This window comes from Balaenoptera musculus, chromosome 14, assembly GCF_009873245.2.
Source record: "Balaenoptera musculus isolate JJ_BM4_2016_0621 chromosome 14, mBalMus1.pri.v3, whole genome shotgun sequence".
Classification (NCBI taxonomy): Eukaryota; Metazoa; Chordata; class Mammalia; order Artiodactyla; family Balaenopteridae; genus Balaenoptera; species Balaenoptera musculus.
The window spans coordinates 51,595,805-51,611,511 of NC_045798.1; the positions used below are offsets into that span (position 1 = coordinate 51,595,805).

Here is a 15,707-nt window from a genome sequence, read left to right on the forward strand (position 1 = left end):
AAGTTTTCAGATTCCTTTGAGAAGTTGATTTGAGTGCTCAGAGGAAAATGACGGGATGAAATTGATTCACAATTAGTGCGCGAATGTTGGTCTCTTAATCGTAATACTATTTCAAAAGCATTGCTTGACCTACACCCTTCTTTAACAGACAGCTGGCTCCAGAAGGGCCCTCATGCATGGAACTACTGCACCTGCCGCGCTGTAAGCAACTTGTGTAACTTGTGGACAAAACTCCTGCAAAGACCTGGTCCCATGTTATTGAGATTTCATTAGTTTTCCCCTAATGTTCTTTCTCTGTTCCAGATCCCATCCAGGACACCATATGACATTTAGTTCTTGTGTCTCCTTAGGCTCCTCTGGGCTGCACCAGTCTCTCAGACTTTCCTTGTTTTTATAACCTTGATAGTTTTGAGGAGTATCCGTCAGGTATTTTTTAGAATATCCATCAGTTTGGGTTTGTCTGATGTCTTTCTGAGGATTAGACTGGGGTTATGGTTTGTTTTGGAAGTAGGACCACAGAAGTAAAGGGCTATTCTCATCATATCATATTAGGGTACTGTCAGCATGACTTACCACTATTGATGTTAACCTGGATCACCTGGTATTTGCCAGGTTTCTTTGTTGTAAAATTTCCCCTCCACTCTGTTCCCATACTGTTCTCTTCGGAAGCAAGTCACTAAGTGTAGCCCACACTTAAGGGGTAAGGAGTTTTATGCTCCACCTTCTTGAGGAGGGAACACCTACATCAATTATTTGGGATTCTTCTGTATGAGGGATTTGACTTTTTCTATTTATTTATTTATTTATTTATTTGGACTCATGGGTATTTATTTTATACTTTGGGTTATAATTCAGTACTACATTATTATTATTATTACTATTCAATATTTTCCAGTTTTGGCCATTGGGCATGCTTTCATGTCTCCTGCGTCCCTTTGACATACCCCCATCAGTTTGTTTTTTGAGCACTTCCTTACTTTTCTAGCACTACAGGGTGCTCCTGGCTCATCTTGTATATTCCCTGACCCAGCCCTAGAATAGACCATTTCTCCAAGGAGTCCTGGTTCTTTTTATTGGAGAATGGTATTAAATGCAAGATCTGGGCACTGGGCATAATTTGTATTTTAATTTTGTAGAAATATGAAGAATTGAGGAAAACTTACACACTTAAAGTGGATCAACTCAGGGACCATTCCAGTGTAGCCACAATTTGTACAATAAGTCTGTAGTACCAGGATGTGCCTGTTCAGGCATCTACCACTGTGGAAGGATGCACAGAAAGCAGGTGCAGTGGAGGCCTGTGGGGAGGGGAGTGGGACACAGGCTGGGGCAGAGACCTACTTTTCAAGTACACTCTTGTGCTCCCAGAATGTTGTACTGTGCACGCGCATTACCTACTTAAAAAGCAGGTTGAAGTGGAGAAGGGTGCAAACTGGATCTGGAGGGTGAATGGAAGGTATCTCAATCCCAAAGTCTCCTTTGCATTGTCTTCTTTGTTTTACTTCCTTCTCTTCATCCCTTTTTTCCTTCAAGAGTCTGTGCTGAATTTCTGAAGTCCTCTGCTTTTGTACAGCCACTGTGCAATAAACGCGAAGATGATTTTTGAGGAGCACTGGCTTAAAATACACTGACCTTTTTGTTTAGGTGACCAGGTGGCCTCTAGGAAATCAAGGGCTGCTGTATGACCGGAGCTGGATGGTTGTGAATCACAACGGTATTTGCCTGAGTCAGAAGCAGGAACCCCGGCTCTGCCTGATCCAGCCCTTCATTGACCTGCAGCAAAGGATCATGGTCATCAAAGCCCAAGGTCTGAAAACTGGGTTCATTTTTACAAAGCAGCTGTCAAGAGTAGCTTTTCTTCTCATAGGAAAGTAAAGTCATGGCTTTTCCTTTACCAAATATTAAAATAATCCAGAAGGAAGTGAAATGATGTCTAGAAGAGACAACGGAAAGTTTGTTCCTTTTGTGTTTTTGGGATTTCTTTGGGGGCAGATTTTTGGGAAGAGGTAAAGATCTGACAGTCCAATCAGAAAGTAAAGAGATACAGATATTGAAATTATATGTTGTCCTTTTACTTGCATTCCTTTTAATTCCTTCACTCATCATAGGTTCTGCAAGCTTTGATTCTTCCTTGTGGATTTTTTTTTTTTTTTGGCGGCGCGGCTTGCGGGGTCTTAGTTCTCAGACCAGGATAGAACCTGGGTCCTCAGCAGTGAAAGCGTGGAGTCCTAACCACTGGACTGCCAGGGAATTCCCCCTTGTGGATTTTTATTAGGAACTAACACATATAAATTCATAGGCCAGCTCTGTCCAGTGGACGCTTATGTGATGATGGAAATGTTCAACATCTACCTTGTCCAGTTTGGTAGCCACCAATCAGATGTGGCTACTGAGTGCATGAAATGTGACTAGCAGGACACTGGAACTACATTTTAATTTTATGTGAGTCTAATTAATTTAAATTACCAAATGTGGCTAGTGGCTACAGTGTTGGACAGCACAAGTATAGAGAATACTATAATACATACTTACAGCATCCAGTTTTAACAAACCTTCACATTTGGCCACATTTGCTTCAATTTCTCCTCCTCCTCTCCCTACTCCTCCCCACTTCTCTTACCTCCTACTACCCCCCTCCTTTCTCCCTTCTCCGCTACCTCTTCCTCCTCCTCCTTCTTTTAAGACATAAAAACATTACAGATATAGCTGAAGTTCCCTAGGTACTTCTCCTTGGTCTCATTCCTTCTCCTTCCACACCCCACCTACCATTTATAGAATATTCCAATTTCCCTCCTAACTTAGAGCTGTACTTTTGTGATATATCCCATTTCCATATATTCAGTGATTATGTTTCTTGGCTGTAGGTGTTCTATTCTGTTCCAGTGGTTTATTTTTTCTTGAACCAATAAGCCAATGTTAATAACTATAGAATGAATTTTGATATCTGGTAGGGCATGTCCTTCTACCTCATGCTTCCAGATTGTCTTGGCTATTCTTGGCCTTTTGTTCCCTCTATGAATTTTAACACATGCACAGATTTGTGTAGTCACTCCCATCATCAAGGTACAAAACAGTTCCATCACCCCAGAAAACTCCCTCATGCTATCCCTTTATAGTCTCTCTTCTCCCCACCCTTAACACCTGGCAATCAGAGATCTGTTCTCTATCACTATAGTTTTATTTTTTTGAGAATGTTATATAAATAGAATATACAATATGTGACCTTCTGACATTGGCTTCTTTCACTCGGCATGATGCCTTTAAGTCCCATCTAAGTTACTGCATGAATCGGTAGTTTATTCTTTTTTTTATTGTTGAGTAGTATTCCATTGTATGGCTATACTAGGGTGTGTTCATCCATTCATCTGTTAAAGGACATTTGGATTGTTTCCAGTTTTGAGCAATTATGAATAGAGCTGCTCTAAACATTCATGTGCAGGTTTTTGGTTGATCACATGTTTTCATTTCTCTAGAATAAATACTAGGCGTTGATTGCTGAGTCATATGGTAAGGATATGTTTACCTTTAAAAGAAACTGCCAAACCATTTTCTAGAATGACTGTATCTTTTTTCTTTCCCACCAGCAATGTATGAGAGTTCCAGTTGTTCCACATTCTGTCAGCTTTTGGTATTGTCAGTATTTTTGTTTTATTTATTTTAATAGGTGTGTAATGTCATCTCATCATGATTTTTTTTTTTTTTTTTTGGCCATACCATGTGGCTCACGGGATCTCAGTTCCTTGACCAGGGATTGAACCCAGGCCACAACAGTCAAAGCCTGGAATCCTAACTACTAGGCCACCAGGGAACTCCCATCTCGTCATGATTTTAATTTTCATTTCCCTACTGGCTAATGATATTAAGCATCTTTTTATGTCCTTACTTGTTCTCTTTATATTCATTTTGACCCATGGATTACAGAAGTGTGTTAATTTCTATATATTTGGAGATGTTTCTGTTTTCATTCTGCTATTGATTTTCAGTTTAATTCCATTAAACTCTCCAAAAGAGAGAACATACTTTATAGATTTTAAATTCATTAAAGTTTGTTAAGGTTTGGTTTATGACCAAGGATATGATTTATTGCCGTGAGTGTTCCATATACACTTGAAAAGAATGTGTATCCTGTTTTTGGGTGGAGTGTTCTATAGATGTCAGTTCTATACCAGTTGGTTGATGGTATTGCTGTTTTTCTCTATACTTGCTGAATTTTTATGTACTCGCTACCAGTTCTGTTGATTACTGAAAGAAGAGTGTTGAAGTCCCCAACTGTAATTGTGGATTTGTCTATTTTTCCCTTAGTTCTCTTAGTTTTTGCTTCACTTAGTATTATTATGTCTCCTTGGTGAATTGTTCCCTAAGTAATGCTCCTCTTTATACATGGTCATTTTCTTTGTTCCAAAGTATGAAGTGTGAAATTCTTTGTCTGATATGAGTATAGCCATTCAGCTCTCTTTTGGTTAGTGTTTGCATGGTGTATCATTTTCCACCTTTTTATTTATTTCTTCTAGCTTTATCGATATTTATGTAACATCCCATAAAATGTATTCATTTAAAGTGTACCATTCAATGATATTTTTGGTATATTCACAAGGTTGTACAACCATCACCACAATCAATTTTAGAACATTTTCATCACCCTCAAAGAGAAACCCCATACATATTAGCAGTCACTCCCCATTCCCAACCTTATCCCCGGCTTCTGGCAACCACTAATCTACTATCTGTTTCTATGGAGTTGCCTATTCTGGATGTTTCATATAAATGGAAACAATATATGACTGGCTTCTTTCACTTAGTGTAATGTTTTTAAGGGTCATCCATATTGTTGAATAATATTCCATTGTATAGATATACCATATTTTTTTTAACCATTCATCAGTTGATGTATATTTGGATTGTTTCCATTTGTGGTTATTATGAATAACGTTGCTGTGAACATTTATGTATAAATTTTTGTGTGGACATATGTTTTCAATTCTGTTGGATATATACCTAGGAGTGGAATTGCTGGGTCATATGGTAACTCTGTGTTTAGCAATTCCAAAGTGACTCCATCACCATTTTACATTCCCACCAGCAACATATGAGGCTTCCAATTTCTCCACATCTTCCCCAACACTTGTTATTTTCTGTTGTTGTTGTTTGTTTAATAGCCATCCTAATGGGTGTGTAGCAGTACCTCACATGGTTTTGATTTGCATTTCCCTAATGACTAATGATATTGACCATCTTTTCATGTGTTTATTGTCCATGTGTATATCTTCTTCAGAAAAATATCTATTTAAATTCTTTGCTTACTTATTTTTTAATTATTGAGTTGTAAGAATTCTTTATATATTTGAATATGTCACTTTTTAGATCAGATTTGCAAATATTTTCTCCCATTGTGTAGACTTCCTTTTCATTTTCTTTATGGCTCCATTTTACATTTAATCTGCCTATATCATATTTGAAGTGAGTTTCTTGTATCCAGCATACAGTTGGCTCATGGTTTTTATCCATTCTGACATTCTCTATTATTTTCATTGGTGTGTCCTACTGGATTTTGATTGCAAAATTACATATTTTGTAATCATATTTTGATTGCAATATCATAAATTAATTTCAGGAGAATTTATATCATATAATATTGAGTCCTCTATATATAAATAGTATCTCTCTCCATGAAGATTTCTTTACTCCAAAATTTTAATAGTATTTTCCAGAAAATTTTTGCACATTTTTTGTTATATAATTGTTTATTTGAGTATTTTGAGCACTATCTTTTTTTTCTATTAAATGTTTTAATTGGTTATTTTTGTAGTTTAGAAACACTATTGACTTTCATATATCAGTGTTTTACCCAGTACTTTTTCTGAATTCCTGTTAGTTTTATTAGTTGGTCTGAAGATTTTCTCGCATGTTCTATATAAATAGGCATATCATCTTCTAATAATGACAGTTTCATATCTTCCTTTTCAATTTTTATCCACTCCTTCTTTTTTTCTCTTTTCTTATTGCATAGAGCAGTGATGGAAAATATCCTTTTTTTATTACTGACTTGAATAAAATGCTTCTAAAGTTTCAAAAATAAGAGTTGTATTTACTGTACATTTTTAATAGATTTGTTTTACCAGGCTAAAGTAGTTTTTTTTAATTTAGCCAAAAGTTTTATCATGACTAATAGTTCTTACTAAATGCTCTTTCTGCATCGGTTGGTTATATTTTTTCCCTATAGTCTATTAGTGTGATGTCTTAACATTAGTAGATTGTCTAGTATGGAACTATCCTTGCATTCTTGGAGAAAAGAAAAACACTATTTGGCAATGATTTTTTGATACATTAATGGATTTAGTTTGCTAACATTTTATTGGTATTTTTGTACCTATTCTTATTAGTGAGATTGAGAAGTTATCTTCTTTAAAAAAATTTTTTTTTATTGAAGTATAGTTGATTTACAATGTTGTTAGTTTCTGGTATAAGCAAAATGATTCAGTTATAAATATGTATATATATATAGTATAGTATATATGTATAGTATATATATATATACTTTTTCAGCTTCTTTTCCATTATAGTTTGTTACAAGATACTGAATATAGTTCCCTATGCTATGCAGTAGGACCTTGTTGTTTATGTATTTTATATATAATTGTTTGTATCTACTAATCTCAAACTCCTAATTTATCCCCCCCTTTAACCATAAGTGTGTTTTCTATGTCTGTGAGTCTGCTTCTGTTTTGTAAATAAGTTCATTTGTATCATTATTTAGATTCCACACATAAGTGATATTGTATGATATTTGTCTTTTGCTGTCTGACTTACTTCACTTAGTATGATAATCTCTAGGCCCATCCATGTTGCTGCAAATAGCATTATATCATTCTTTTTTTATGGCTGAGTAATATTGCATTGCATATATATACACCACATCTTCTTTATCCACTCATCTGTTGATGAACATTTAGGTTGCTTCCATGTTTTGGCTATTGTAAATAGTGCTGCAGTGAACGTTGGGGTGCATGTATCTTTTTGAATTATTGTTTTTTCTGGATATATTCCCAGGAGTGGGATTGCTGGATCATATGGTAATTCTATTTTTAGTTTTTTAAGGAACCTCCATAGTGGCTGCACCAGTTTACATTCCCATCAACAGTGTAGGAGGTTTCCCTTTCCTCCACACCCTCTCCAGCATTTGTTATTTATAGATTTTTAAGTGATGGCCATTCTGACTGGTGTGAGGTGGTACCTCATTGTAGTTTTGATTTGCAATTCTCTAATAATTAATTGCTGTTGAGCATCTTTTCATGCACCTATTGCTGATCTGTGTGTCTTCTCTAGAGAAATGTCTATTTAGGTCTTCTGCCCATTTTTTGACTGAGTTGTTTGCTTTTTTGTTATTGAGCTATATGAGCTGTTTGTATATTTTGGAAATGAAACCCTGTTGGTCACATCATTTGCAAATATTTTCTCCCAGTCTGTAGGTAGTTGTTTCATTTTGTTTATGGTTTCCTTTGCTGTGCAAAAGCTTGTAAGTTTGATTAGGTCCCATTTGTTTATTTTTGCTTTTATTTCTATTGCCTTGGGAGACTGACTTATGAAAACATTGGTATGATTTATGTTAGAGAATGTTTTGCCTATGTTCTCTTCTAGGAGTTTTATGGTGTCATGTCTTATGCTTAAGTCTTTAAGCCATTTTGAGTTTATTTTTGTGTATGGTGTGAGGGTGTGTTCTAACATCATTAATTTACATGTGGCTGTCCAGCTTTCCCAACACCACTTGCTGAAGAGACTGTTTTTCTCCATTGTATATTCTTGCCTCCTTTGTTGAAGTTTAATTGACCGTAGGTGTGTGGGTTTACTTCTGGGCTCTTTATTCTGTTCCATTGATCCATATGTCTGTTTTGGTGTCAATGCCATGCTGTTTTGATTACTGTAGCTTTGTAGTATTGTCTGAAGTCTGGGAGGGTTATGTCTCCAGCTTTGTTCTTTTTTTAAAAAATCAATTAATTAATTTATTTATTTATTTATTTATTTATTTTTGGCTGTGTTGGGTCTTTGTTGCTGTGCACGGGCTTTTCTCTAGTCGTAGCGAGCAGGGGCTACTCTTTGTTGCAGTGTGTGGGCCTCTCATTGCGGTGGCTTCTCTTGTTGTGGAGCACGGGCTCTAGGTGTGTGGGATTCAGTAGTTGTGGCACGCGGGCTCAGTAATTGTGGCTCACAGGCTCCAGAGTGCAGGCTCAGCAGCTGTGGCACATGGGCTCAGTTGCTCTGTGGCATGTGGCATCTTCCTGGACCAAGGATCAAACCCATGTCCCCTGCATTGGCAATGGGATTCCTAACCACTGCATCACAAGGGAAGTCCCTCCAGCTTTGTTCTTTTTCCTCAGAATTTCTTTGGCAATTCTGGGTCTTTTGTGGTTCCATATAAATTTTAGGATTATTTGTTCTAGTTTTGTGAAAAATGTCATGGGTAATTTGATGGGGATCATATTACATTTTTAGATTACTTTGGGTAGTATGGCCATTTTAACAATATTAATTCTTCCAATTCAAGAGCATGGGATATCTTTCCATTTCTTTGAATTGAGATGTTACCCTCTTTTATTATACTTTTCTTGTTTAAGTTTGGATACCCAGGATATTAACATACAAAAAGAGTTGAATGGGTTACTCTTCTTTCTATTCTCTGAAGAATAAAAATGTATATCATGACTAAATAGGATTTATCCCAGAATATAAGGAATAAGAGAGAGAGAAAACAAATACCCACATATCTTCCACTCCAAATCAGCAGCACTTTGTGAGCTGGTGTGGTATATCAGATGTTCTGCTCACTTGTAGGGACTTCCAGCACTGTGGGTGGGGGAAGGGCATCCTTTGCAGGACACGTATGGTAGGACAAACTTTTGGCCCTAAATAATAAACATTAAAACAAAGCATTATAATTGTTTTATGTAAATGACTTGTCACTCCAAAAGATTTCAGGTATCTTGAGTCCAGAGGTTGGAATCTTTTATTTCTCTGTATCTCTGAGCTGTACGAGCACAGGGCTTAGTATATCCGGAATGAACTCAATCCCCATGAACTTTGTTGGGGGCGGCCCTTGAGCTCAATCCATATGGGGACCCCAGATTAGGTTGCCTGTTTAACAAGAGGCCTGCGATGACCTTTATAAGCCAGCTGAGCGCCATATTTATGATTATATATGATTTGTGCAGAGTCTTGGGTAAGGGTAGAAAGAGGCTGAGTGCAGGCCTCCTGCTGGCAGCCCGGGGGTGCATTTCCGCCGTGCACTTGTACACGTGCTGTCCCCCTGCTGTGGTTACTTCCTCATAACCAGTGTTCCAGGACTCACTTTACCGTTCTCCCCTGTGGGTGCACACCTGGTGCAATCCCATCCTCCCATGAACAGCCTTTTGACACAGCAGCATCTCTAATCACTCAGCACAGCAGTCTCCAAACTTCTGGAGCTTTCTGGATGAGGCCTCTTCTGGCCTTCCCCACACAGGGACAGGAGTGTGGAACTGGTCGTGCTTGCATAAGACATGGACAAGCAGGGGACAGAGCTGATGAAATACCTCTTACGCATATTGTTACTTCTCTGTCTTTGTTGTGGTGAAAGGCTTGTCGTGATTGGCGTGGGTCTGGGTAGCAGTCATGATCTGAAGCTCGTGAGTAGGAATGGATGTACCCGTTTGCTGTGCTGTGTGTGATGAAGCAGGACCAGCATGAGCAGGGATACAGGTGTGCTTGATGTGTGCTTGCTGGGGGCAGGTTGGGTCATGCCGGTGAGCAGTGTGACTGGCGGCCATGCTGAGAGGGTGCAGGGCGCGGGTGGGCCACACAGGAAGAGTCCACAGAGCAGGAGCCGCCACAAGTTCCACTCAGGTGTCTTGGCTTCATGCAGTTCCCTATATTTTTAATGACTCACGAAGGATGAGAAGGAGTGCAGAGTGGCAGAGGCCCTCAGCCGTTCCAGCCTTTAGCAAAGGTCTTTCACTCATCAGTGGCCATGGATCAGTTTCCTCTAGTTTCTTCCACATATTTTATTCTAAATCTATTGAAAGAATGAATACCACTTTAGCTGAGTGCTGGGTATATGAGTGTTTATTATTCTTTAGACCACTATGTATATATGTTAAACACTCCTTTGTATGTATGATGTATGTAACAATTTTTTGGAAAAGAATGGCTTCCCAACCCCACTGACATACTAACAGTTTTTTGGGTTTTTTTTTCTTGGTGATAATGGTGATTGATGCAGGAATCCAATCTGATGCTGATTCCTAGGGGCTACCGAGAATTGACACTATGCTGACATCCTTACGGAGTGAGCCTTCATGTCTGCCTGCCTATTTCTAAAGGATCTAAGGTAGCTTAGTGAGCAATGATGTCAGGATGTGGAGTCATGAAGAGGTAGAGAAAGCTTTCAGAGGAATTTGTAGTATTCCAGGGACTGTGGATGTGACTGCCCCAGTGCAGAGGCTTCCATGACAAAGCTGCTCAATGCACACGCTGTTGGTGGTACCGATAATGATGAAGAGAATCTCTGTGTTATAAAGAGCTTTCCAAGACTCAGCCACTTACTTGATTCAACCAATTTCCAGGGTCATTAAAATTCTTGTATATTTCAGGATAATGGACTTTTTTTGGACATACTTGGTTTTTTTTCCATGATGATAAATTTGTCTCTAACCTTTATTCGATAGGGATGGAGCCTATAGCGGTGCCACTTGAGGAGAACAGCAAACCAGCTCAGATTTGCCAAAGCAAGGTCTGTGCGGACAGGTGAGGCTGCAGCAGGTGAAACTCGCAGGTCTAGCTGCAGGGCGGCTCAGAGGGGGGGAGAGAGCAATGCCCTGTGCCATCAGTCCTCGGCTGCATCCTCTGTCCAGTCTGCTGCCGCTTCCCCCTCGCACACTCCACTCCCACCACGCTGGCTCCTAGCTCTTCTTCACACCTACTAAGCATGCTCCCTCCTTAGGACTTTGCACTTGCTGTTCCCTCTGCCTGGAATGCTCTTTCCCTGTTTACACCCCCGCAGGGTTCACTTCCTCACCTCCATGGGGTCTCTGCTGAAAAGCCTCCTTCTCAGAGGGGCCACCTGACCTCCCCTAGGAGCCAGCCCCTCCCTCTCCACTTGCTCTGCTGAATTCTTCTCCTTCTCATTAATCTTTTCCCCAACATATACGTGCAGTCCCTCCTGCTAGAATGCCGACCCCGAGAGAGCAGGACTGTCTGTGTTGCTTCCTGCAGACCCTGGAACAGTGTGGTGTGGAGGGAGGTGAGGTGAGGCAGGGGACAGTTTGGAGGAGGCATGGTGGAGCTCAGAGGGGTGGCCGCAGGGGAGTGGTGAGTCAAGGGACCCGATTCACAGCTTGAAAAGATTGGCTGGTGGGTGTAGAAAAGTTGGAAGATGCTAAAGGTGCAAGTGGGAAGGCCAGCTGAGCATCTGTGTTAGTAACACAGGTGAGATGAGATGGAGGCTTGGATCAGGGTCAGAGAGGAAATCAGGTGGGCGTCAGATATAATATATTCTGGAGGTAGAATAACCTGAACTCGCCGATGAATTGGATGTGGAAGCTGAGGGGGGTGTCAAGGTGTCCCTCAGGTTGTAGAACTTCCAGGTGATAATTCAACAATTATATTCCATATAGTTGTGGATTATTACCTACTCTGAGTTATTGATGATAAATCATCTGCTAAATTCTAGGAAACGTAGAAAATGAGGTTGAGTGTTATAGGATTTCATTTTATTTCTTGATCGTAAATATTTACAAATCAATTTATTGAATACATCAAATTTCTGCATCCCTTTTAACCTAAATCTAATTTCAACCTGAAAACATGTGGAATACAAATTTTCTGATTGTGGGCCCCTATCTGATGGGTTCCCAGCGCATCTAATACCCCAACTAGTTTACCCCCCCAAATACTAAAATGGTTAACTCTAACAGTTCAGTAGGGATTTATATACAGTAGAAGTCTTTTAAAATGCGAATTGCCTATTAGTTAACACAATAAAGTAGTTGGTGGGTATGTTTGTGCTCAGTAGTTGGTGATATGCATAGTACTGGGTCAGAGTACATTTCCTTCTGCACTGCAAACAAGTAAGTCATGAAATGATATGTCAAATACTCAAGCTACATCCAAATTGGACTCAAGTTTTTAGTGCCCCAGGTCACGCTGGGATGATGAAGGGCTATGTGCTCAGGAAAGGTGGGAAGGTGATAGCATGAAGATCGTGCTCTATACAATTGAGCATCATGGGCCCTGGCCCATCCTGGAGCCCAAGGGGTGAGCACACTCTGCATCCTCTTGCTAGTTCTTGTGCAGATTTAAACACTCATCATACCACATTTTCAATTAGGGCAATGAATTTTGGGTAAACATTTCTGCATGTCACTATAACAAATCTTCTCATAGAGAGAAATATAGCCATCTAGGGGTACCTGCAATTATTTATCAGGCTCTTCCCTGGTTGTAGATTTCATTTAGCTGCATCTGAGAGGAATGGCATTTTCTGGTTAATAAAGCTTTTCGATAGCTAGAGGTCAGGCTTCTTATACTCAGAACCACAAGTACTCAATATAATGAAAAATGGACTTAGGTGCATCTCTCAAATCACCAGAGAGAATGTCTACAAAGCAATGTTTCATTCTTCCCTTTCCTTTCTAGATCCTAAAGGCAACTATTTTTCCCAGTAAAAATTAAGGATAAGTTTTCAATAATATCTATCTTGTAATCCCAATGTAAGTTATTAGCAATTTTGCATTATTAGTTCTGGTGATGTGTAGATTATAATTTTTTAAAAATTTAAAATTCTATTTAAAAATTCTAGAAGTTTGAAGAGTTTTAGAAAACCAGATCAAAAAATGTACTTATATTGGTGACTTATGGCCGTAGTGTTCTTTTCAGAAACCAAACACGTCAGTCCCTACAGCGTGGCCGTGAGAGAAGATTTTCCAGTCAGGCCTATAGTAAAAAAACCAGGACACGGGTCTGGGTTCCAGAGCTTCTTAAAGCAAAATAATGCTCTGGAAGCTCTTAAATTCCAAGCTTTGTGGTTCTCAGTGGTTGTACGTAATATAAACAAAGTCTTTCAAGAGAAATTTCTAAAGCTTTTAATTTGATCTGAAAGCTTTGCATAAGCTCCAGATCCCAGGCCTTCCCGTGCCTTGGAAATCTCATTGTGACTACCTAAGCACACTTGTCACTTTAGATTTCTGTCTTGTTGGGGGCTTCATGTTTTTATATTATATATTATATTATATTATATTAATTATATAATATTATATTACATAACTTTTTGCTATTTCAATTATTTAAAGGAATACTATATAACATCTTTCCTTTTTTTTTTTTCTGCCAGGGTAAATACTTACGATTGTGGAGAAAAAATTTCAAGCTGGTTGTCAAAGTTTTTTGGCCGTCCATGTCATTTGATCAAACAAAGTTCAGACTTTCAAAGAAATGCAAGGAGGAAACGAGGCAAAGGTATCACATTTCGGATTGCTTCTTAGGGGACAGGCACTTGGATTTACCCTTGCAGACGCGAAAATAGGCCCACAAAATGGATTGACAGGGCAACGTGCTCACGAACAGAAAGTAGGGGTGGTCAGCCTCTGGCAGAAAGGTGCTGTGGTGGACCCCAGGTCAGCAGGACCCATGTGCGGTCTCCAGGATGAGCCCGAGGAGGCCGAGGGGGGCTTGCAGCCTCTGCTCAGGCTCTCTGCCTCAGTTTAGAAGCACAATTAAGTTTTGTTAAAGAAAAACATTGGTAGCTTGCTGTATCCTAAGAAAATCTGGATTTCTAGTCTTGGCCCTGACACCAAGTAGTTGTTGAGACCTTGGCAAATCCTTGAACCTCATGGTGTTGAACTTCTGTAGAACTCAACTACTTAGATTTAAGGGTTTTGACAGTTTTTCCTGCCATAAGCTGTTGTGAGCATAAAATGAGACAGCAGAGAAGAAAGTACTTTGAGCTAACAGTACCATATAGGAAGATGGAGTTTTCAGGTGTCTGCTCAAATGTCGCCTTCTCGGGAGAGCCTTGCCTGGCTGCCCTCCTTAGAACCAGGGCCCCTACCTGAACCTTCAGCTCATTCCCTGTTTTATTTTTCTCTGTGGCACTTTTCACATCCTATAGGCCATGCATTTGACTCAGTTATCCTGTTTATGTTCTGTCTTCCCTCTGTTAGATCATAAGCTCTGTGAGGGAGGGATTTTTCTCTGCTTTATTCAGGGTTTAGAACAGACCTGGCACATAGTAGTTGCTCAGTAAATACCAGATGAATAAATGAATGGACTGGAGAGTTGCCACATTACTGGTTTGTGCAGGAATGACCTGGCTTAGTCACTAGCTCCCTGGGAGACTGGCTTGTAAATCTACACCTGGAGTGAGTCATGGAGGGCTTCAGGGAAGAGGTGAGTTTGGAGCTGCATCTTAACAGGAGAGTAGAAGGTTCCAGGCAGAGAGAGGCAAGAAGATTACTGAGGAGCAGCATGGCAGAGCTTGGCATTTCATGGGTTCAGAGAAGGCTTTAGGAGGGTCGGACATGGGTAGGGGAGTGATGGGGCAGAGCTGGGGAGAAGAGATGAATGTGCTGCTGAGGAGTAAGTAAGCACTGTCTTCAGGTTGAAGAACTGAAGAATTCTACCCTGGGGAGTTTCATGATGCAGCTTGCATTAGAAAGGCACCCCTGGTGAGGTGTGGAGGCTGCAAGGGAGAGGGAAGTGAAGGAAGCAAAGAGGCCAGGCAGGAGGCGGCAGTGACTGTCCTAGTGGGAGATGGGGCCTGGGTAGGCAAAGGTGGGAGCAGAGTGAATCTGTTGGCTGCTCGATACAGAATCAGGAGTGTCAGCTTGTGAATATTATACTTCAAGGATGCCATTTATGGTGGAGAGGTCTCTGATGGTCTAGGTCTAGGCCTTTGAACATTTTTGTGTTGGTACACCTTAGAAGAAATTTTTTAAAGCTACACTACCTCTTTACGTTGTCATCTAAATTAAAAAAAAAAAAAAGTTGCAAAGGATGTGATTTCCAGCATATTGCAAATATACAGGCTTACTTTGGAGATATTGAGGGTTCGGTTCCAGACCATTACAATAAAGCAAGTCACACAAATTTTTTGGTTTCCCAGTGCGTATAAAAGTTATGTTTACACTCTATTGTAATCTATTAAGTATGTAATAGCATTATGTCTAAAAATCAGTGTGCATAACTTAATTAAAAATACTTTCTTGCTAAAAAACTCTAACCATCATCTGAGCCTTTAGCAAGTCATAGTAACATCAAAGATCGCTGATCACAGATCACCATAACAAATATAATAATGAAAAAGTTTGAAATATTGTGAGAACTACCAAAATGCAACACAGAGATATGAAGTGAGCAAATGCAGTTGGAACAATGGTGCAATAGACTTGCTCAATGCAGGGTTGCCACAAACATTCAATTTGTAAAAATCTTAATACCTGTGAGGTAATACGTGCGAGGCACGATAAAGTGAAATGCAATAAAGCAACGTATGCCTGTAGTCATTTAAAATTAAAACTTGTACATTGCCCTTTTAAATATAAGCCAGTGGAGTCTCAATACCATAGTGATTTGAGTCTTATGAGTATTAATTTAAAAATATGTGTATAAACAAACTGTTTTTTAATGTACAGAAATTTTCTTTCTTTCATTTTCTTTCTTCAACTTGTATTTCCATTCCACTT

The 15,707-nt window shown here is 39.4% G+C and overlaps 1 protein-coding gene across 4 annotated transcripts in view; it reads left to right on the forward strand.

The window, feature by feature from the left end:
- Window positions 1-15,707, forward strand: part of MOCOS (molybdenum cofactor sulfurase) — a 55,684-nt gene that overhangs the window by 26,664 nt on the left and 13,313 nt on the right. For 3 of the 4 annotated variants that reach the window (XR_005016162.1, XM_036822945.1, XM_036822946.1), the window contains exons 9-11: window positions 1,645-1,807; window positions 10,695-10,773; window positions 13,358-13,482. Coding sequence is in view for 2 of the 4 variants with exons in the window: in XM_036822945.1 (XP_036678840.1) it covers window positions 1,645-1,807; window positions 10,695-10,773; window positions 13,358-13,482 (367 nt within the window). In the remaining 2 variants the exon portion in view is untranslated. The remainder of the gene's footprint in view (window positions 1-1,644; window positions 1,808-10,694; window positions 10,774-13,357; window positions 13,483-15,707) is intronic. The other variant, XR_005016163.1, reaches the window with a different exon arrangement.